The 21,835-nt window shown below is 37.6% G+C and overlaps 1 protein-coding gene across 1 annotated transcript in view; it reads right to left on the bottom strand.

Moving 5' to 3' along the window:
* SEC63 (SEC63 protein translocation regulator) overlaps positions 1-21,835 on the bottom strand; it is a 71,645-nt gene that overhangs the window by 33,509 nt on the left and 16,301 nt on the right. Inside the window, exons 2-7 of the mRNA XM_075554699.1 lie at positions 16,885-16,984; positions 12,311-12,425; positions 10,960-11,072; positions 3,688-3,749; positions 2,716-2,774; positions 1,413-1,463 (exon numbers count right to left, since the gene is read on the bottom strand). Coding sequence (XP_075410814.1) covers positions 1,413-1,463; positions 2,716-2,774; positions 3,688-3,749; positions 10,960-11,072; positions 12,311-12,425; positions 16,885-16,984 — 500 coding nt within the window. The remainder of the gene's footprint in view (positions 1-1,412; positions 1,464-2,715; positions 2,775-3,687; positions 3,750-10,959; positions 11,073-12,310; positions 12,426-16,884; positions 16,985-21,835) is intronic.

The following is a 21,835-nucleotide window of genomic DNA, read 5'->3' as shown; positions in this document are numbered from 1 at the left end:
TCCCTCCGGGTATTCATTCCGGTCTTCTATTACCTTATTTTTTCATGATGCTTTGCTTTCTTCATGCCTAATGCCCTTGATGTCATCCCACAATACATCTGTTCTGTGGTCATCAGTGTTCAATGCATCAACTATTCTTTAGCCTCAGGTGGCATACTCAAGGTTGTGGTTTGTCCCCTCTTCGGGGGTCAAAATTTTCCTGTTTTAATTTTCGTCAGTTAGACCTTGAACTTGCATATGAGCAACCGATTCTGTCCTGCAGTTGACTCCTGAAGTTGATGATTTATGACACTGAGCATCGTCATCGTCTCTTTCCACAGATGTAGTTGATTTGATTCCTAAGTATTTGCATCAGTGAAGTACATACATGTAGGCTAGGTTGGTATTTCTAAGAAGTAAATTATTGGTCTTGCAAAATTCTGGCCGCCAATCTCTACAGTCATTTTTATCACTGAGGCCTTATTTCTCATGGCAATGGCTTTGGTTTGGGGTTTCTAACTTTCACTTTCGAAATACCACTAGTTACCAGTGCATCTTGATAAGGTGTTGGATCAATTTCACTCAGAAGCTGAGAAAAAACTTAAATTTCCTCATCTTTTGAATTAATGGTTGGTGTGTAAATTTGAATGACAGTCACATTAACTGCTTTTCCTTAGAGGCACATAGACAGCTTTAATCACCGACAATAATATACTTCAGAAGGGATAATGAAAGGTTCCTTTTGACAGTGAACACAACACCATTCCTCTTCAATCTGGCACTCCCAACACAATAAACTAGATGGTTTTACCTGATTCAGAATGGCCACTAACACTCCATTGCAGCTTATTAATGCCTAGGCTATGTATATGCAAGTGTGGCTTTCATTTTTGAAAACTACAATTTTCTTGATTAATATGTCATACATTCCACATTCTAACTCCTAATGGATGTTTGCAGCTGCTCCTTTTCATTGTAAGTAATGCCATATCAGTAAATAACAACTTGAAAGCCTATTCCATTCATGTCACTGGGGCCTACTTTAATTTGAAGAGGGAGCTCTCCAGATAGTTTGTGTGTTTTCCCATCCCAGGGCCTTATCTCCCAACACTATGCATCATGTTTTAGTGCTGCTACACATAAAAAATGAACAATGTTCCCCTGCTACAGAGAATGTTTCCACTGGCCATCTTTTAAGAAAGATATCACCTTCTTCTAGTCTCGAAGCTCTCTTAAAACTGGCCCACCATGCAGGACCCTGCAATTACTTGAAATAACAATGACATAGCTTCCAGCGGAACACTTCACACGGATTATATTCTATGCAAGTTAGCGATTTACAGTCTAGTGCAAATTATGATGCTCTTGGGGAACTCTAAAACACACCAATAATTCCCTTTCCAAAAGTGTCAATAAAAAGATCTAGAACTTACCACAACAACTGGAAGGATAACCATAAATGCCAATCCATAAACAAGTAACACCTAGAATTGAAAAGAAGAGAAAAAAGTATGGCCTTCATCAGAGAATTTATAACAGCATTTATGAAGACTTATTCTCAGGCTTATAATATAGTAAGCGGTACTCTTCATGTTTACTTATAAGGAATGTCCTGTCAGCAGTCTGTTGGAGACAGGGAACACAAAGAGGCTATGTGACTTGTCCCGGGTCAAGCAGCTAGCAAAGTGGTGGATCCAGAATCTGAACCCATGCGGTACAATACTAAAATCTATGCTCTGACCCATTATACTAAACTACTTTTTAATGCTACTACCAACCTTCTATCTATAACCCCAGCAAAAGAGTTTATAATTAAATCATCTTCCAGTCAGGTCCATAGTCATACCTGCAGGCAGTTCCCCTGCTCCTACTCCCATCTCCCCCGCCCAACATATGCCCCTAAATTCCATTGCCATTCAATGGGTTCCAACTCAGAACAACCTCATAGGGGAGACTAGAACTGATCCATAGGGTTTCTGAGACTGCAAACCTTTACAGGAACAGACTGCCTCTTCTTTCTCTTGTGAAATGGCTGGTGGATGTGATCTTCCAACAGATAGCAATCCAGTGCTTAACCCCCTGGGATATATATATCAGGGCTCCTGGCAAGTAATCAGTGCCTTCAAATTAAATGATAAGAAGCCCTTGGCTAAAATGGTTCCTTTGCCTAAATATCAAGGAGCCACTTCGTAAGATTCTGTTTGCTAGTAACTTGTGTCTGGCGAGCTGATTTTTCTCCTACCACTTCACTCTACTTTTCTCTTATTTCCTTATTACTCTCACCAAATAATCCTTAATATGATAAACATGCTTCTATGAAGCAACTATATACTCATGAAGATAAAATTTAACCTGTAAAAAATAAGACTTAACCAATTTCCAAGCAAATTATAATGAGACTCTGGATCTTTTATCTTAATTACCTCAGAAATGCTTTTAATTATTCTCAACCAAATGAAGTAGGAAGTCACTATTCCTGAACTGTAAAGGTTTAAGATCAATCTTGATGTTTTACAGTTGCAAGCACCTATCCCTGATTGAAGTCTGCTATCCTAGAACCAATTGAAACACCACACGGAATATATACTATTAAACTGCCACACATCAAAATTCATTTAGCCTGGGTTAAGGTAAAAGAAAAGATTAGTAGTTTTCCAAAAGAGTACTCCAAGGATAGGATCCAAACAGGTCCAAAAGAAGTAGTTATGTTCAAAGAGAGAAATTAAAGACACTCACCAAAATTGAATTTTTCTGGTCAACTATCCAAGCTGGCAGAGCAATTCCAAAACTTGTAGCTGAAATAGGAAGAATATTTCTAAATAAGCTATTTTCAGTTTTACTAATATTTATAAACCAAAATTTTACTCCAACAAAAAAACCTTTGAGAAGACCTACTGTATGTGGTTTCCCAGAACACAAAAGTTAAAAACTATGACTTACTATCTGCAACATCAAGTTAAAAGGCCAGGTGGTGTAGTGGACCACGCACACATTTGCTAACCATGAAGTCACTCCCTCCTAACGACCAACCACTGCACAGGAAGAAGATGGGTTTTCTACTACTACAAAGTCACAGCCTTGAAAACCCACAGGGACAGTGCCATTCTACCCGAGAGCAGTGGTTCTCAGCCTGGGGGTCATGACCCCTTTGGAGGTCAAAAGACCCTTTCACAGGGGTCGCCCGATTCATCACAGTAGCAAAATGACAGTGATGAAATAGCAATGAAACTAATTTGATGGTTGGGGGGTCACCACCACATGAGGCACTGTATGAAAAGGTCGCGGCACTAGGAAGGTGGAGAACCACTGCCCGTAGGGTCACTGGGAGTCTGAATCAATGGGAGTGAGGTTTTTGGTGAGTTCCTTCTTCCTAGAAAACTTGAAAATTCTTTTACAGGTCCTGAATTTATATAAACACTATAAATATATGCCAAAAAATGTAGCTAACTTAGGAAAAGAGATCTTCACTCAATTTCTATCAACCACAAACTAGAAATGAACAGTGACTTCTCATCTCTTTAAATCAATCACAGTTCTTATCTTTCAGTTTGAAATAAAAGTTAAAGAGAACCCAATTTGAATATCTGTTGAACACAGTTGAACATGGTTGTAATTGTCCTAAACATGAACGAAAAAATAAAATATACCCCTAATTTACAATGTCATTAACATAACCTAATCAATATAACTTTTTAATCGTTAACACACCTTGAGGTCCATCTGGATTCCCAAATTCTTCCCAATTTTTCCGGGACTCTTCATCAGTTAAACTAGCAGCGAAAGAAAAAAATTTCAAAATTATAAAGATATATCTGAAAAATAAGTACTTACACATAGAAATTCAACTAACTAGGGAGCACAATTCTAAAAGATATTAATGTCAAGGAACCAAGAAAAGCCTCTCTGATAGGGACGGGTTGTGGAGGGGTAGGTGTGCTGAATGGAGCAGGAAAGGTATGACATGCTGCATTCACAGAAAATGTTAACTACTGAGCCTTAACACGGTCCTGTGTGAACCATGTGCACGCAAGTTTAGTCAGTTCCGGTGAGATGAAATGACTACATTTTCTGAGAAAGCAAATAGGGAGTACAACAACAACAACAACAAGATCACTGACATAAAATCAATTCTTGATGTGACATCCTGTAGAACAGAGTATAACTGCCCCTTTAGGTTTCCAAAATTGTTTAAGTCTTTACAGGAGCAGCCAGCCTCATCTTTCTCTCATGGAGTGGTTGATGAGCTCAAACAGCTTACCTTGTAGTGAACAGGCCAACACGTAGCCTACTATACCACCAGTGATCCTTAAGGGGCAGTATAGGTCATTTTAATTTCCTTATACCCAAATTTTCCTCAATGACTACATAATGTCCTTTAATAATGATTTTTTTAAAATATATGAACCAAATAAACAATGGCTGTTCTATTCAATATAATGACACCACATTCTCAAAGAACAAATACCTATAAAGAACTCCTCCGATAGAACGTGTCCTTTGTATTTGTGCTTAGATCTTGATTTCCTGTGAGTCAACTGCTAACAAGGCTAAGGAAATACCTGCTAAAAGGGACTGGGTGATTTTTAAACTTCTAAATATAAATGTATGAACCCGAGACCTAAGCAATGACTGAAGGAACAGAATCAGAAAGGTCTTACCTCAGGCCCCAGAGCAGAGGTTAAAGAACATTAGAAAATGCAAACCGTACAACGTAATTAAGGAGGCAGGGCAGACACACATAGCCAATAATATAAAGAATGCATTCTTGTAGACCAATTGGCGAAGGATTAGGTCCAAGTCTAATTTTTACCATTATTTCTATTTCCCAGAAATAGAAATAGAGAAAGTATTTCCTATTCAACTAAGCCCCAAGCTGAGAGGAGCAATGCAAGAATAACTTTATAAATAAAACAGCAAAAAGTCTACTCATCAATGTATCAATTTAGTCCTTCCTAGGAATAGTTGTCCTAACAGCTTTAGTCCTTGTTTGCCTATAATTTTATTTCCACTATATGACCTAAGAACCCAGTAAAATACAGGCACCAATGAAAAGTAGTAAGCCAACCAAAAACTGAAAATGAAGAATAATACTATGCCGCTTCTCCTAATAAGAAAAGTAGTTACTAACAAGAAATGGCTAGTAAAGCCTGGTGCTAAGATTTCTTTTCTTATTTGAAGGGAGGGACAGGAGTCCTGGTTACCTGTTGGGCTACCAACCTTATGGTCAGCAGTGTGAATCCACCAGCTACTTGGCAGGGGAAAAAAAAGAAGCAGCAGCTGCCTGCTGCCATAATGCTGACAGCTGCGAAAACGGTGGGAGCCACCCTACTCTGTCCCAGGGTGGCTGTGGGCTGGCAATAACTCAACAGTGGTTGTTGTAAGGGAGACAGTTCTCGAAATAATATATGCCCCAATTTCCATGTTCATCCAACCCAAAGTTTCAGCTACTTCTTCTCTCAATACCATTTCTAATCTATTTGTTATCATAAAGATAATGATCACTGCCCCTTGCAGACTTACAGACATCCCATACAGTGCCCTCACAACTCACATCAGAGAGCACTACTGATTCTGCAGCGCACACATGCACGCTTACAGTTCCATTAACCCATTCATTAAATCAGCATGGATTATGCCTGGCAGGCAACCATGCTGGATATACTCAGATTAAAAGAATCGACTTTTTTTCAAAGTCAGTATGAGACGGACCACTGATTCCTTTGTCATGACACCTGGCTACCATACTGAACATTTGTTCAAAGATTCTATGTAAATGAATATTGATCAAACGGGTGGAAATACAGAATAGAATCTCAAATTTCCACGGAATCCCTAATTTCTGGAGTTACAGATGGATAACCCCTGAAAACACTGCTCTGGTTTAATATTTAAATATTAAACTAAAGATATTCCATGAAATTTTCTTCCAAGCAAACAATAATGAAGCTTACCTAGTAAAGAATGCAGTGTTCTGGTAGTACTGTTGGGTAAGCATTACATGGCTACCTGCAAGGGTTGGCATTTCAGACCCACGAGCCACTCCCCTGGAGAAAAATGAGGCTGCCTGCTCCCATAAAGATTTACAGGCTCAGAAACCCTGTAAAGCACTGCTATGAGTTGTAACTGGGTTTAGGGTAGTAGAGAATGTCTTGTCATAAGCACTCGCTCTAGAAGGGGCCAAATTGACCAGAGAAATGACAAGATGAGGAGGAAGCTGTCGGTACCGGGCAGTGAACCGTCAGGTAATGTTAAGGTACGGCTCTGGAAAGGAGGGTGAGAATGGCTGCAGCACACTAAGAAAGTCATCAATGCCACTGAAGTGTAAATGCCGAAACGTGGTCTATTTTCTGCTGAGTATATTCTCAACAAATAAAAATCAATTATTTCTCAATATTATTTCAAAGCAATAAAAGTAAGTATGTGACTACAGCAAGAAGAATAAAGGTTGGATGCAAACATGACTGAGGGTACAGACCCGACTGAAAGGGCTTCCAAAAGTTCTCAGAAAAGTGGGATAATGTAATTTCCCCACAATCTTTGATGCCCCTTCATATACTGTGCTAGAGAGCACTTTGGTGAATAAAAACTAAACCACCTATCCTATCATGCTTTGTTTGGGTTCAGATGATTAGAGTGAAAACCACCTGATTCTTCAATCACTTACATAATGCGTTTACCAAAAAAAGGGAGAAGCAGTTTATTATCTATTACACATTCAGTATATGCAACGCAAGGAGCCCAGTATTGTAAGGGGTTAGTCATTGAGCTGCTAACCACGAGGTCAGTGGTTCAAACCTACCTGCCACTGCACAGAAGATGAGGTGGTTTCCGCCCATAAATATTTAGACTCGGAAACCCATAGCAGCAGTTCCAATGAGTCGGAATTGACTCAATGGCAGAGAGTACGGTATGTGTTGACACTTTAGAACAACCCACTAAGGTAGGTTTAGTAGTAACCTCATTTTCTACTAACCGTTATCCAAGGGGCAAAGGAATGAAGTATTTAATCCAAATAATCTGTCTAGTAAATGGAAGAGAGAGGAGTCAAATCAGGTCTGTTAGATCCCAAAGCCATGTTCTTGACTACTACTCTATATTCTATTTCAAGAAACTTAAGAACCATAGGGAATCTCCAGAAAGTTTGGCTCTTACTACTTGTTAAGAGTTAAAGTGACTAGTAATGATTAAATACGAATACCCTCAAGTACATTCCCTACCTGAAAATACCCCCCTAAGTGGCAGGGACATCTCCCAATTAACGCCATCCCAAGCCTGCGACTTCCAAGGAAAGACAGCACATTCAACCCTGGCACTCTGCCTTCCCTCGCATGTCCACACTGCCTCTCCTCAAATACTGCCAAACGGCACCCAATCAGAGAATCAAATCAAATCACAGGGACAAATTCAGTCATCGGGATAATATCAATTACATTTCGACTTAAGTAGTTAAAACATATACCCAAAATGACAGTAGGAACTGGAGAAAGCAAAGACTGAAATATCACCTCTGCGAATAAGACTACACAATGGCAGCCAAAAGGGCCTTCGGGACTCCTTCAGCACCATATTTTAAATCTCCAACTACCTGAACTGATGAATTCAAAGATCTGCACACAAATGACTACCTTTACGGCAGAGATATTGATACTACCAGCAGCCTTAAAGGCACCAACAGCAAACGAAAACAGCACATACATACAATTATAATCCCAGAAGTAAATATAATTGGAGGGAAAAAATTCAGGTTTAAAAAAAGCAACTGATTTTTTGCTACTTCTTAGTGCTTCAGCATAATACCATCCCTAACACTTAAAAAAGTACTTAAAAGCTATGTACTTTTAGTATGATACGTAAAAAACCCGACTAACACCAATGATGCAATATTTTAAAGCTTAATTACTGTTAAGTTTCCAAACATAATTATAGTCCCTGACTTCTGAGGAGTCATATATTTGGTTGCTAACAAAAAAGGGTGGCAATTTGAGCCTACACAAAGGTACCTGGGCAGAAAGGCCTGGAAATCTACTTCTGAAAAACCAGCCAATGAAAACCTTCTGCTGCACAGTTCTTAGATAAAGGCTCCATGAAACTAGTGGCTGGTTTCACATCCTGTTAAGACTATTGAACTCTATGAGTCCTCTATCCTAGGAAAAAAATGTACACATAAATTCTCTACACAATCCAGGGCTCTCAGATTAGAATCCTGACCTAGAGAATGTTTTTACTATATTTTACGAGTGACACTGTGTCAAGGCTGTGTAAAATTAATTCCTATAATAATGTGTAGGACCATATAAAAATAGAACCTTTCTAAAAATTAATATATCACATAAGGTAGTCTAGAGACAAGTGTCTCAACCATGTTAGCACTATCTGTCCCCAACCAAGAGCTTCAGAGTCCAAAGCCTTCACAAGGGCTGTCCTCACAGGTTGGTTGGTGTCGTGAAGCACTCATCGTTCTGTGGACCTTTCTGGCCTGGCTGGCCTCCAACCAACAGAGAGTCATCTCAAAACTGTTCGGTTATGTGGTCTAGAGACTTTATCAAATACTTAAGATTACAGGAGAAATTCCAAGGTTTTATGGTTTATCTCTCAGGAACCATAGAAAAAAGGCAAGGATCTTTGAGTAAAGTTAGTTTTAAACCCAAAGACAGTACTTCTCAAACATGTATCAGCTACATGCCAGTTAAATAAGATTGCTATTATACTGTTTTTTATTATTTACTTGATGTTTCTAAATTAGCCCATAAAATTATGTATCAAGTCGTCAAAAAACAGAAACTCTTGTGTATGTTATTCTTTACATCAATATAAGGCCTCTGTGGGACTGTAACTATCATGAGTCCGGGGGAAGTCTGCTAACTTTTACCTCTTGTAATAGTAAGACCCAAGGAATTCTCATTTTATATACAGGTAGTATCCAAATTATGATGAGGTTCTGGTATAATAACTCCACGAGAAGTTGGTTCTGACATCAAGTTTAATACCTCATTTTTCACTATTATTGCCTTTTATTATTAATATCTTTACAAATCAATTTTGGGGGTTTGGGGGTTGGCATGAGAATTATAACCAGCAAATTACATGCAACAACACTTTAAAAAGTTTATATTACTATCAAGACACACACACACACACACACACACACACACACACACACACAAAGAAATCCCAGCCATAATGATGGTAACTTTTTTTTTAATCATTTTACTGGGGGCTTGTACAACTCTTACCACAATCCATACAACATCCATTGTGTGTCAAGCACTTTTGTACACTTGTTGCCCTCATCATTGTCAAAACATTCACTTTCTACATGAGGAGGATGATAACTTTAATGCATACTAACTAAGTCAGGGACCGCCTGCTCTCGATATTTTGTTTCTTGAAGAGTGCACAAAACATTCCTGAAAATGTATACATTCACAAATAAATTATGCACATACAACGAATATGCAAATAATATGTGAACAATTTGGAAAGCCCCCTTGACAATGAAACATTGTTTACATCCCAAGACAAGGAACATTGATAAGCTCTGAAAAGACTTTTGTAGCATTAAAAAAGGAGGTCTAAAAACTTCATAGCATCTCAACAAGTGTAAAATGAATACATATAATCTAGTGTGAATTCTAAAGAGTTGAGACATTTTTAGGTATTTAATTTTACTTTTCATTTTACCTTTACCTAAAAACTAAAACTTATCTTTAAATATGAAGAGGTACCCATAAAATAACGGAGCGTTTGGAGCACACATTTTTGCTGTTAGGCAAACAATGAGTAACTCACTAAGTTAGTGCACCCAGTGGCACTTCACCTGGTTCTTTCTGGTCACGGTGAGTTTTTTCATACAAGCAATTTTGCTTAAGCTTCTTTTTTTCTGATGACCACTTTAAGAGAACAGCAATGCAGCTGTGAAATTTTGCTTCCTGCTTGGAAAAAATGCTGCAGACACTGCGCTGATGGTTCAATGCCGCTTACAAGGGCAGTGCTATGGGAAAAACTCAAGTGTACCAGTGGTTTTTCCTTTCAAAAAATGTGAAACGTCAATTGATGACAAACCTTGTTCTGGACTTCCATCAACTTCCCAAATGGAAGGAAGAAAATGTCGACTTGTAGTGCACTTGGAGTTCATTCCACCATGTCAGACTGTTAATCAAGCTTTCTATTCAGAGGCTCTGAAAAGATAGCGTAACAGTGTACATCCCAAAAGACCTGATTTATGGCACATGGGGGACTGGCCACGACAACACAGCTGCTCACGCAGCCATCTCAGTGCACCAGTTTTTGGCAAAAAGCAGCATGCCTCTCTTGCCCCACACACCTGACCTCGATCCTTGAAACGTCTTTTTGTTTCTACAAATGAAGAGGGACATGAAAAGGCAGCAATTTGATGATATAGAGAGGTGAAAAAAGAACGCGGGAGGTGCTGGCAGCCCTCCAAATCGATGAGTTTGAAAATGTTTCCAAGAATGGAGTTGTAGATTTGACAGATGTAATCAGTGTAATGGCGAGAGTACTTTGAAGGTGATAAGGTTGTTTTGTTAAAAAAAAAAAAATTTTAATACATAGCTCTGAAAACAAAATTCAGGGTTTTTTTAATACCCTCTTGTAATTTAAATGCAACAAGCTATACAAAGCATGAGAGAAATGAGTCAACCTTAATAAAAAGCCTAGAAAGGAAAATAAAGTGTAAGTATACCTTCTTCTCATCAGAATGCTTAAAAAATGGTTCAATTAACCTATCACTTACTATTTAGTTTAGCTAAGTTCACATGACAAAAGCCAACTTAAAATTGGAGTGTAATTAAATTATCACTGCAGAGCTGCCAAGTAGTTCCATAAATGAAAGACTCAACATATGAAATAAGGATTTAATAAATGTATGCAACAACTACTTTTATTATTTCATTAAAATAGAAAACTACCCTTACCACTCATTTTTAAAAATATATATGTAATGGGTTCTATCATACTTACGCTGCATAAGCCTTTGCTATCCTCATGAACATAACTTCATCGCCTCCTTTATCTGGATGATATTTAAGTGACAACAAACGATACTGTTTCTTAATTTCTGCTACTGTTGCTCCCTAAAAGGAAAAGCTTTGTCATAATGCAGTAAAGAAATAATCCATTCTTTTGAACTAACATGAACTACTCAGTAAATATTTTCAGAACTGAAATGTTTCATTCTGTATATTTTGTCTCATATTTTAAATGTTTTTAAAGTAACTAATTAGCCGATTCTCCAGGACTCATACATCTTTTATGCTGCTTTCTTAAGGCATAAAATTTCCCTGAAACCTTTTACTCTTAGAAAGTCTCTCTTCATGAACAAGATCACAACAGTAAGAAAAATTAGGTAACAAGCAAACCTCTTTTACAAAGCAGAAAACTGAAAGAAGACAAACATGCTCCTTCCTTTGTAATATGTCAACCTTTGAATACTGAGCAGAGGCTAAACATAAAAGGATAGAATCTCAGAGGGAAAAAATGGAAAGCCTGCTAAATTCTGCTTGAATACTAAGACGCTGTGAAATTCCCAAAAAGACGGTTTCCGGACCTCATTTTATAATCTAAAGAGAAGCTAAATGGTCACTATTATTTATTTCAGCTCTAATATTCTCTGATAGGCCTAAATGACTACCTTTCTATGGGGACCCATCTCAGATGCAACGTCCAAGGTTGTGCTGGATTTTTACGGCACGGACCTCCACCTCAGTACTTTAGGAGACTCAGACAGTGCCCAAGTGTCAGCCAACGTGGCATGAGGCTGCTCTTGTTCAACTACTTAATACTGTCATCTCTCAAAATCCAGGGGTTAGTTGCAAGATTCTAGCCCTACCATACCAAAGTTTACAGATGTTCAAGTGTCCTATAGAAAATTGTATAGTATCTTTGAGGGGTTGGTCTGAACTCAGTTAATTGCTTTCTTTTCTCAGCCAAAGATTTTTGTCCCAGTTGGTTGAATCTGAGATGCAAAACCTACATATACCGAGAGTCAGTTATACAAATGAAGGTGTCGGTTTTATTTTGCATCAAACCGGTTTTACTTATGGCTTTAAAAGATATGCTCACGTCTCATCTTCAAATGTCTTCCAATTCAACAGTTATAGACCAAATCCCTAACAGAATGGTAATCAATAGCTCTAGCTTGAAAACTACATACACATTATAAAAACAACAGATTAGATACTGTAATTTTCAAAAAGTTAGCTGATCAGAGTTGAATTTCTTTAAGCATGACTTTATTTCTTTTAGAATGTAGGCCTATAGTATTTTCAAGAAATCATTAAATCAATGTGCATTAATTTAAAAAATTACTTACGGGATCCAAATTTAATACTTCATAAGGATTGTATTCTTGATATTCTCTGTCTGTTTTTGAAACTTTGTATGCAAGAAATAAAAACAATGCCCATCCTGCAAGCAGAACTATTTTCCTGTTTAGGAAAAATACAAGTGAAGTATAAATTAGTACATCTGTAAGACTTCCTTTTAAAAGTCTACAAACATTAGGGCATAAAACAATCCAACGCAGGTCCTTAACATGAAACTACTGATTTACAGACTCAAATTTTATAAACTGCTACAGCAGGGAGTTTTTTCCCCTTTGAATGTGTCAGAATCCTGTGAGTGCTTTGTACATAACATATCCTCTCATTACTAAATGCAGAATTTTAAGTACAGAAGTTAAATTAACTTACTTATCAGACCCATTAAATCAGATCAAAGTGTTTAAATGCACAGTTTTCAATAAACCATTTACTATAAAAAAGAATTGACCTTTACCTAGTAATTCTACCTATATTTAAACAAAACACAACAAAATCATGTTTTAGCCTTTAAAAGTCTGAACGTGAATCATATACATTTATTGAGGGCTAATATACCATAATACATTGAAAAATGACCCAAAAGCACCTAATTTGAAACACTAACTTCTAATATGTTGTTCAGTAACAATAAGATTGACATTACCTGTATTGTAGCAACTAACAACAGAAAGAGAACTGTAATAAAAATCTACATTCTACATATTAACCAATAAGTATTAAAAGCCTGGAGAATAAATAAATATATAATAATTGTTAAAAATAAAAGCCTGGAGAAGTACATATTCTTTTAACTATTAATACATCACTCTTGAAAAGACTTCGAAGGGAATTAGGGAGATCTAGATGTAAAGGGTAAAAGAGTAGTTACAAATGTATGCAGGGGCTTCAAAAAAGCTTGTGGGAAGATTCTAGTTTTCTTTTAATTCCTTTTCTCACAAATTTTTCTGAAACTCCATCATAAATAATGGCAAAAAAAATAAAAGCAAAGGAGGGAGGAACTCAGTTAATATATTGTCTGTTGCAATGGTTAAAACACTCAAGCTACTAAGTGAAAAGTCGGAGGTTCAAATCTAGTAGCTGCTCCATAGGAGAACCACATGGCAGTATGGTTCTATAAAAAGACTATAGTTTTGAAAGCCCTGTGTGGCAGTTCTACCCTGTGCTAGAGAATCATTATGATTAAGAAGTAATGCAAACACAACAGGTTTTTGTTTTGTTTGCGGTGGGGGCCAAATAATTAATTAATGGCACCTCACTACAGTGAAATACAATACACCTATTTGTCATTTACCTTATTACCCAATATTTCACATTTATGGTAATAGTTTTAAAAGTCTGCTTATTTTGCATCTTAACAACATACATACGGCATTAACACGTCAAGGGAAGGAGAGCAATATTAGCTATGTGTTATGTGTCAGCTTGGTTAAGCCATGATTCTCAGTAGTTTGGCACATTATAAAGCATTTCCACATAATGCCAGTAAGTACATAACAGCATGAAACCTAACCATGTCAATAAGTGAACAGTGGTGTATTATTGCTAAAAATAGTATTTGTTGTGGAATATTGTCCACCTTGTTATTACTGACAGGTAACCAAAAAAAAAGGTTTTCAAAATAAGCTTAATAATAGTTAAAACAATTAGTTACTATCTTCGTGTGATTAAAGGGTTTTTTTTTTAAAACTCTTTGTACCATCAATGTTTGTTGTATTGAGCACAAATTTTATGTTAGAAACATAAACTGAATCATTGACGGTCTGATCAAACAAAATCAGGGAGTGAGAACTCGCCATTTGGTAAAGCTCCTTTAGTAGTAACCCAGCATACATTTATTTATTTGGAGTCCTGGTGGTATTGTGGTTCTGAGTCGGGCTGCTAACCGCAAGGTCGGCAGTTTGAAACCACCAGCCACTCCAAGGGAGAAAGAGCTGTTCTACTCCCATGAAGAGTTAGTCTTGAAAACCCACAGGGGCAGTTCATGTCTGTGACTTGGAATTAACTAGATGGCAGTGAATTTGTTTTGTTTTGTTCCTGAAGAATCCAATTCCACTTCCAGCTTTATCATCCTGCTTTTTCACAAAACCTCTCTTCAACTCAAGGATCCCTAAGCTTTTTCCCCATCATGCTTTTTTTGTTCTCCTAGCCCACTCCAACTAGAAGCCCCCTTCCCCATCTCTGCTTATTCAAACTCCACTCATCCTTCTAGACTCAACTCCATCTGTCCTCTAAGAAGCCACCTGTATCCACTGCGCAGGATGTGGTGACAACAACAAAGCAGGACCCAAGACTTTCAACCTCTACCTCACTGCAAGTTCCCTGAGAGTGTAACAGTTCTCTTACTCAGTTCCAACGAATCCCAGAGTAGGTTTAACACAGCTGGCACAAACGAAATTTTCTTTCCATTTGTTCAAAACACTACCCTAATCTCAACTAAGGGCTAATAACTATTAACTATAATTGAGAACGTAAAAAAAGTATTTTGAGAATAAAATAATGAATTCATATTAGCTACTAGCTGTTCTTACAATTCTTACTGAAATTTCGGTTCTCAGCTTGGAACCTTGGTTCCCATGTACTCAAGGAAGCCTTCTTTGGTTCAAACCATAGTTAGAAATCCTTCTTCTGCTCTGCCATGTTACTCCCCCAACCCACTCCCATACAGTCCTCACTAAACTCTATAGTCATTCCTTATTTACTTGCTCGTGTCCCTCGGGGCAGTAGGTTGTTGAGCTACATCTCTCGTCAATCACAGCACATCCAGCATTTTACTACAAAATCTGACACACAACAGCTGCACACTAATAAGTACTTGTTAAATGAAGGTAATTTAAAATGTAATAGCTGGTACTTTTAAAGCATACTTTAAATGCCATTTTAAAAGCAACTCCCAGAAGTTACTTATCTTTGCTTCAGGGATGCTGTCCAAAGAGTGAGCATTACACAATGACGACTTGATTTTGAGAAGATGCTTCGAGGATAAGCAGCAAAAGTTTTGATGATTTCTGGCTATACTTAAATCATTATTAACCCAAAATACCAAACCCATTTTCATCAAGTTTATTCCAACTCAGAGCAACCCTGTAGGACAGATTAGAACTGTCCCGGAGAGTCTCAAAAGCTGTCAATCTTTACAGAAAGCAGCAGACTGCCACTTCCTTCTCCCAGAACAGCTGATGGATTCAAACCACCAATCTTCCAATAGCAGCTGAGTGCTTTCACCACAGCACCCACCAGGGTTCCTGAAATGGTTACCAGTGTCTGCTTAATTCTTCTTGATCTATGCAGTCTTTAATCTGTACTTTCATTTAGGTAAATCAGTTTCCTAATCACTGAAGGGAACTTCAGTTTCTTTTTGTTTTAAACTGCTGCTGCCGAAAAGCCAAGATGCGTCAGATTCATATTAACCCTATACAACAGAGTAAAATAGTTCCATAGGATTGATTTCCTAGGCTGTAAATCTTTACAGAAGCAGACTGCCACACCTTTAACCCACAGAGCAGTTGGTGAGTTTGAACCATCAACCTTTTAGTTAGCAGCTCAGCATTAACCAAAGCCAAAAGCAGAAGAAATTAGGAGGAAAAAATTTTTTACCTTGCAGCCTTACAAAAAAGTTTAATTTAAAATTCCACAAGCAAAAAGTGAACAAGCAATGAATATAAAACTACACTTGTAAAGGCCAGTTTTGCTTTTGATTTCACATCATTGAAGAACCCCTAACCTAACACCACGGCTAAGCTATCCCTCATACCTGAAAAGAAACTATGCTAAACAAAGGCAAACCTCACACCGATTAAGTACATAAATAGGAAAGTATCAATATTTACACCAAGATTAAAAAATAACTGTTTCTGCTCTAGTTCCTCTGCTATGTCTTGCACTATCAAATGAATAGACATGTGTAATTTACAAGGTACAGTCTGCCCATATTAGCAACTCCTTCACAGACTGTCATTACTTCATCTACTACCTCTGAATTGATGGGCAGGTAGGAAGGTCAAGATCCAAACCCTAGGTTGATAAACAGAACATACCACAGCCGCATACCATCCATCAGGACGGCCAGTGCTAATGAATCATGCTAATGGCTTGCTTCTAACAGTAGGGCTGCCAAAATACAGGGCTTGGATCCCTGCTGCACCACTGCTGGCTGTATGACCACAGTCAAGGGGCCTCATCCTTCTGAGTTTCAGTCTCCTCATCTGAGAAAAAGCAAAACACCTACCTTCAAGGTAAAATAATTCCATGAAAAACCATAAAATCCCAGCACAACATGACACACAGTATGTGCTCAATAAATTTTAATTATCACAATACACACTTTTAAAATTTCTCTAAGAAAAAAAATTAAAATAAAATTCCTCTAAGTCTTTGAGAGAAAATTCAATGATACCTAGTACATAAAGACTTCTACCAAGATTTGACATCCTCCTCTCTTTGGATGTTCAGACACAATTTTCAACCTACAAGATTTTTATCCAATACATCTTCTTTCTTGTACACTTACTTCTCATACCTAACAGATTTAAGCACTATGTATTTTTTTTATAAATCTATTACTTACTTTATTGTAGGAATAATATTTGGCTGAGGTTTTAATAACCGTAAGCGATACCACATACATCTTCCATATACTTTTCGTATATTCTTTAATCGAATTTGCTCTGTCAAGAAAAAAAAAACATAACATATAAACCATTTTTCACAGTGACGTCAAAGCCAGTTAGTATCGTGTTAAAATTACTTTATCAGAACATGAAAATACTGCCTTTTAAATATTTATATTTAAAATTCAGGTTAAAATTTTAACCACTTAGAACAATCAATCCATTTGGGAAACATTATTAAAGTAGCAGATACTCATTTTTCACATAAATATTAAGGATATGCAAAAAAAAAAAAAGAGGGAGAAGGGGGGGGAGAAGTGGGTGTTAACAAACCCAGGGACAAGGGACTAACAAGTGATTCAAAATCGGTGGCGAAGAGGGTGTAGGAGGCCTGGTAGGGCTTGATGTAACCAAGAGGAATAACTGAAACCCAAATGAAGGCTGAGCATGATAGTGGGACAAGAGGAAAGTAAAAGAAAATAGAGGAAAGAACTAGGAAGCAAAGGGCATTTATAGAGATAAATATGTGAAATATATTTATATATGATGGAGAAATAGATCTATGTGCATCTATTTATAGGTTTAGTATTAAGGTAGCAGATGGACATTGGGCCTCCACTCAAATACTCCCCCAATGCAAGAACACTTTGTTCTATTAAACTGGCATTCCATGATGCTCACCTTCCTGATATGATCGCATAAGCAAATGTGGCCAAGAAAGCTGATGGTGCCTGGCTATCAAAAGATACAACGTCTGGGATCCTAAAGGCTTGAAGATAAACAAGCGATCATCTAGCTGAGAAGCAACAAAGCCCACGTGGAAGAAGCACACCAGCCTGTGTGATCATGAGTTGTCAAAGGGATCAGGTATCAATCAGGTCAGGCATCGAATAAAAAATCCTATCATTGTGAATGAGGGTAAGTGCAGAGTGGGGACCCAAAGGCCATTTGAAGGCAATTGGACATCCCCTTACAGAAAGGTCTCGGGGAGGAGAGGAGTCAGTCAGAGTGCAGTGTAGCAACAATGAAATATACAACTCCTCTTGTTCTTTAATGCTTCCTCCTCCCCTATCGTGATCTCAATTCTACTTTACAAATCCAGCTAGACCCAAGGATGTACATTGGTACAACTGAAAACACGGAATCCAGGACAGATGAATTCCTCAGGACCAGTAGTGAGAGTGGCAATACGGGGAGGGTGGAAGGAAGGTGGGATAGAAAGGGGGAACTGATCACAACGATCTACATATAACCCCTGCCCTGGGGGACAGACAACAGAAAAGTGGGTGAAGGGAGACATCAGTCAGTGTAAAACATGATGAAATAATAATAATTTATAAATTATCAAGGGTTCATGGGGGAGGGGGGATGAGCTGATACCAAGGGCTCAAGTAGAAAGAAAATGTTTTGAGAATGATAATGGCAATAAATGTACAAATGTGCTTGACATATGGATGGATGTGTGGATTATGGTAAGAGTCGCACGAGCCCCCAAGAAAATGATTTAAGAAGAAAATGCAAAAAAAAGACTGGATCACAAAATATCCAGTTATAATAACTTTTAAGGAATTTTCTCTACCCTCCTGCTATGTGCTTTACTTAAGAAGCTAGGTAGAAACGTACTGTCTAAACAAGTAACTAATAACTTATTAATTATTTGCTTTCATTCATTTCCTCTATTTAAAGTATAAAAAAGAGGACCTGGAGCTTTATGATAAAGTCAACTTTTGAGTCAAGACAAAGGTAAATCCAATATCCCAAATTCTAATTTTTCTAAAGTTAATTTTAAAATAAAAATCTACAAAAACCAAAGCCTTAAATCAGTTCTGAGATCAAAGAACTCTGCATGTAACAGAAGGCTTTAATATTACGACAGAAGAGGTCCATCTCCCAGTACCACTGTGCTCAGAGAGAGGCACCTACTGAGCTGGGAGAACTACCCAGCAAGAGCTATCTGAGGTAGGATGGTGAAGAGAAATCTGTAGAGGGAGGGTAAATGGCAAAAAAGGAAGCTGGTTATAAATACAAGGGAAACTGATCAGATAAATTATTAATAACAAGTTAGTTTTTTATATAATCATAAAAGGGTATTATATATATATAAATTAGAAAACAAGAATAAACTGTGCTGTTGGATTGGAAGTGAAGCTATCAGTGTGAACTAAGCGTCTTTTATTACAGAAATAAAGATGTAAATGTATATGCATACATATATATTCTCAACTCTTACTTTTATTAAGCAGGTCTACAAGGCAGTGACATCCCAATTAACAGTGAGTGCACCTATATCTTGGCTTCTAAATGGAACCAGTAATCCCTGAATAACTGATTCCCCTACCTAGTAAAAGTACAAGGAAAATTATAGAAAGCAAGAAAGTGCTCAAGAATAGAGGGCTATCTCAAAAGAACACAGAAGTCACTTGCCAAGTGGAAAACAATTTGAGTATCAAAACAAAGATAACAGAGTAAATTATAACTCGTTGAATAGGGAAACTATTCAATATAAGTTTTAAAATGTGAAGGTATATTTCCAAATATCTATCCAAAATATTACAAAGGGATAAAGTATAACTATACAATGAGGAAGAATGATAGCAAATAACTGTTCTTGTAAATGCCCAGGTCATAAACCCCAGAATTTACACAGCAAAAGGCACTCTGCAAATATGCCTACATTAAGGATCTTGAGATGGAAAGATTATCCAGGTGAGCCAATGGAATCACTACATCCTTAACAGAGGACAGGGTAGGAGGGTCAAAGAGAAGACAAGAGTTGGGTGATAAGCTTTGAAGAAAGAAAGGGTGCAGGAACCAAAGAACGCAGGATATTTCTAGAAGCTGGAAAAAGCACAGAAAGACTCCCCCAGGATCCCCAGAAGGAACCAGCTCTCTGCTGTGGTGACTTTAGCCCAAACTGAACAAAATCAGGGACACACTGAAATCATATACATACAGAATGCTGGAGAACAATTAACTAGTTTTGTAAAATCTGTTCCTGGATCTAATCATGAGAAAATATCAGGCAACCCAAATTAAGGTTCATTCCCCCAAAATATTGGTTTGTAATCTTTAAAGATAAGGAAATGCTGAATGAAGAATGGTTCCAAACTGAAAGAGGCTAAAGAAACCTAACAAGTAACATGTTATGTGATTTTAAATGGGATCTTTTGCCCTAAACGACATTATTGAGACAAAGGACAAATCTGAATGGGGTTTGAATGTGACCATAGAAAATTTTCTGGTTTTCATGGTTAAATTATGGGCACTTGAAAATATCACTGGTAGTATTTTAAACCTTAGTCCACTGAATCAAACCTCCATCCATGTAAGAAATCATCAAAATTGTCTCCTATTTTCAAGTGTTAAACTAAGAAAATGCTTAAGGTTGTAAGAATGATGCTGAAATCTGCTTGTGAGCAAGATGGCTTCATACATTTAAGACATTACTTTGTTTTAGATAAAATAACCAAGTACTATAAACTTGCAAACTGGTAAATTACTATGAAAACACTGAGAAATAAATTTTAGAAAACACCCTGCACTATGGATTACTAAAACTAATAAATTTAAACATTGGTTATAATTTATTTCCTTATAAATTAAAAGCTATAGATGTACTACTTTTCTTCTCAAAATTCAATTGATTCCTAAAACTACTCCTCAATCCCTAAGGCATCCAAGAAAATAGTAACAAAAATCAGAAAAGTATTCACCATTCCAATGCCTAAGTCATTAGCATCAGATTTCTAGCTACCCTACTTCTCTATGTATACATCCAAATCAAATCCAAGGCTACAAATCTTAACAGAAGCCCCTGCCTTATCTTTCTATGAAGAGCAGCTGGTGAACTTGAACTGTGTGGGGGGAGGTCAGATGCTCATAGGCATCTTCCCTGGAAGCAGTCCCTGCCAGACTACTGTCTCCCCACACCACAGGAGTGGGCTTGCTCCCTGCTGCTAGAGAGACAATGGATTAATGGTCTCTATCAGTTGAGCCAAGGAACAGGCCAAGCGATCTGTGGCATCCAAGGTTAGGCTGCCATCCTGTACCTAGGATCCTCCCATCTTGTCACATGTATACCCCCAATCCCTCCTCATCCTATTGTGTATATTTCCCTAGACCACCCCCTCATTGTTTTACCTATAGCACAACCCCTTCCTGTGATGTAGGTCCTCACCTGTAATTAGGGGACTTGCATGTCCCCAGAGAACATAAAAAGCCTGGGCTAGCATTAAACTCTCTCTCTTCCTCCACAGGGACCACCAAGCAGGGCTGAGGTGAGCACGCTACTATGAATTTTGTCTGACTCCGTTTATTTCAATACTTCTATCATGCTCTGTATAACTTTACTGTGATCTTTACTTATTATCACTGTACAATTGCGCCTACCGGACCCGTAATGATGTGTTAGGGGCTGGCTTCCCCTGACAGAACTGCTGACCTTAAAATTAGCAGGCCAATGCTTGGTTACCTGACAGTGTCACCTGGATTTCTTCTCTAAAGATATGGTCAAGAATATGAAAGGGAGATTCAAAAAGTCTATAGGAAAATTCCATTATCTTTTAATCCCATTTTCCACAAACTTGAAGCCCTCTCGTATTACTCACGGTGGTGACTGACTCAGTTTGGGCAAATAATGTTCTCCCATTAATTTTAAAACAGGGAAATAATTTTTATTATAATAGTATAGTTCAGTTCCTAGAACTATTCAAAACATAAAAGGCATAATAGCGATCATTTGAAAGTGAAAAATTAGAAGTCACCAAAAATATAGCTCACTCAGTCATCCTAAGCTGAAAGCAAATTAAGAAAGCTTCTATTCTACTAACAACTTGTATCTGAAAAGTTAGCCAGGATGTGTCATTCTAACGCCCAGTTCTAGATTTGGGACAGAAGCTTGATTACCTA

The sequence above is a fragment of the Tenrec ecaudatus genome, chromosome 7, assembly GCF_050624435.1.
Source record: "Tenrec ecaudatus isolate mTenEca1 chromosome 7, mTenEca1.hap1, whole genome shotgun sequence".
In the NCBI taxonomy this organism is placed as follows: domain Eukaryota; kingdom Metazoa; phylum Chordata; class Mammalia; order Afrosoricida; family Tenrecidae; genus Tenrec; species Tenrec ecaudatus.
Note: the sequence above shows the minus strand (reverse complement) of the source record. Positions and strands in the feature narration are given on the sequence as shown.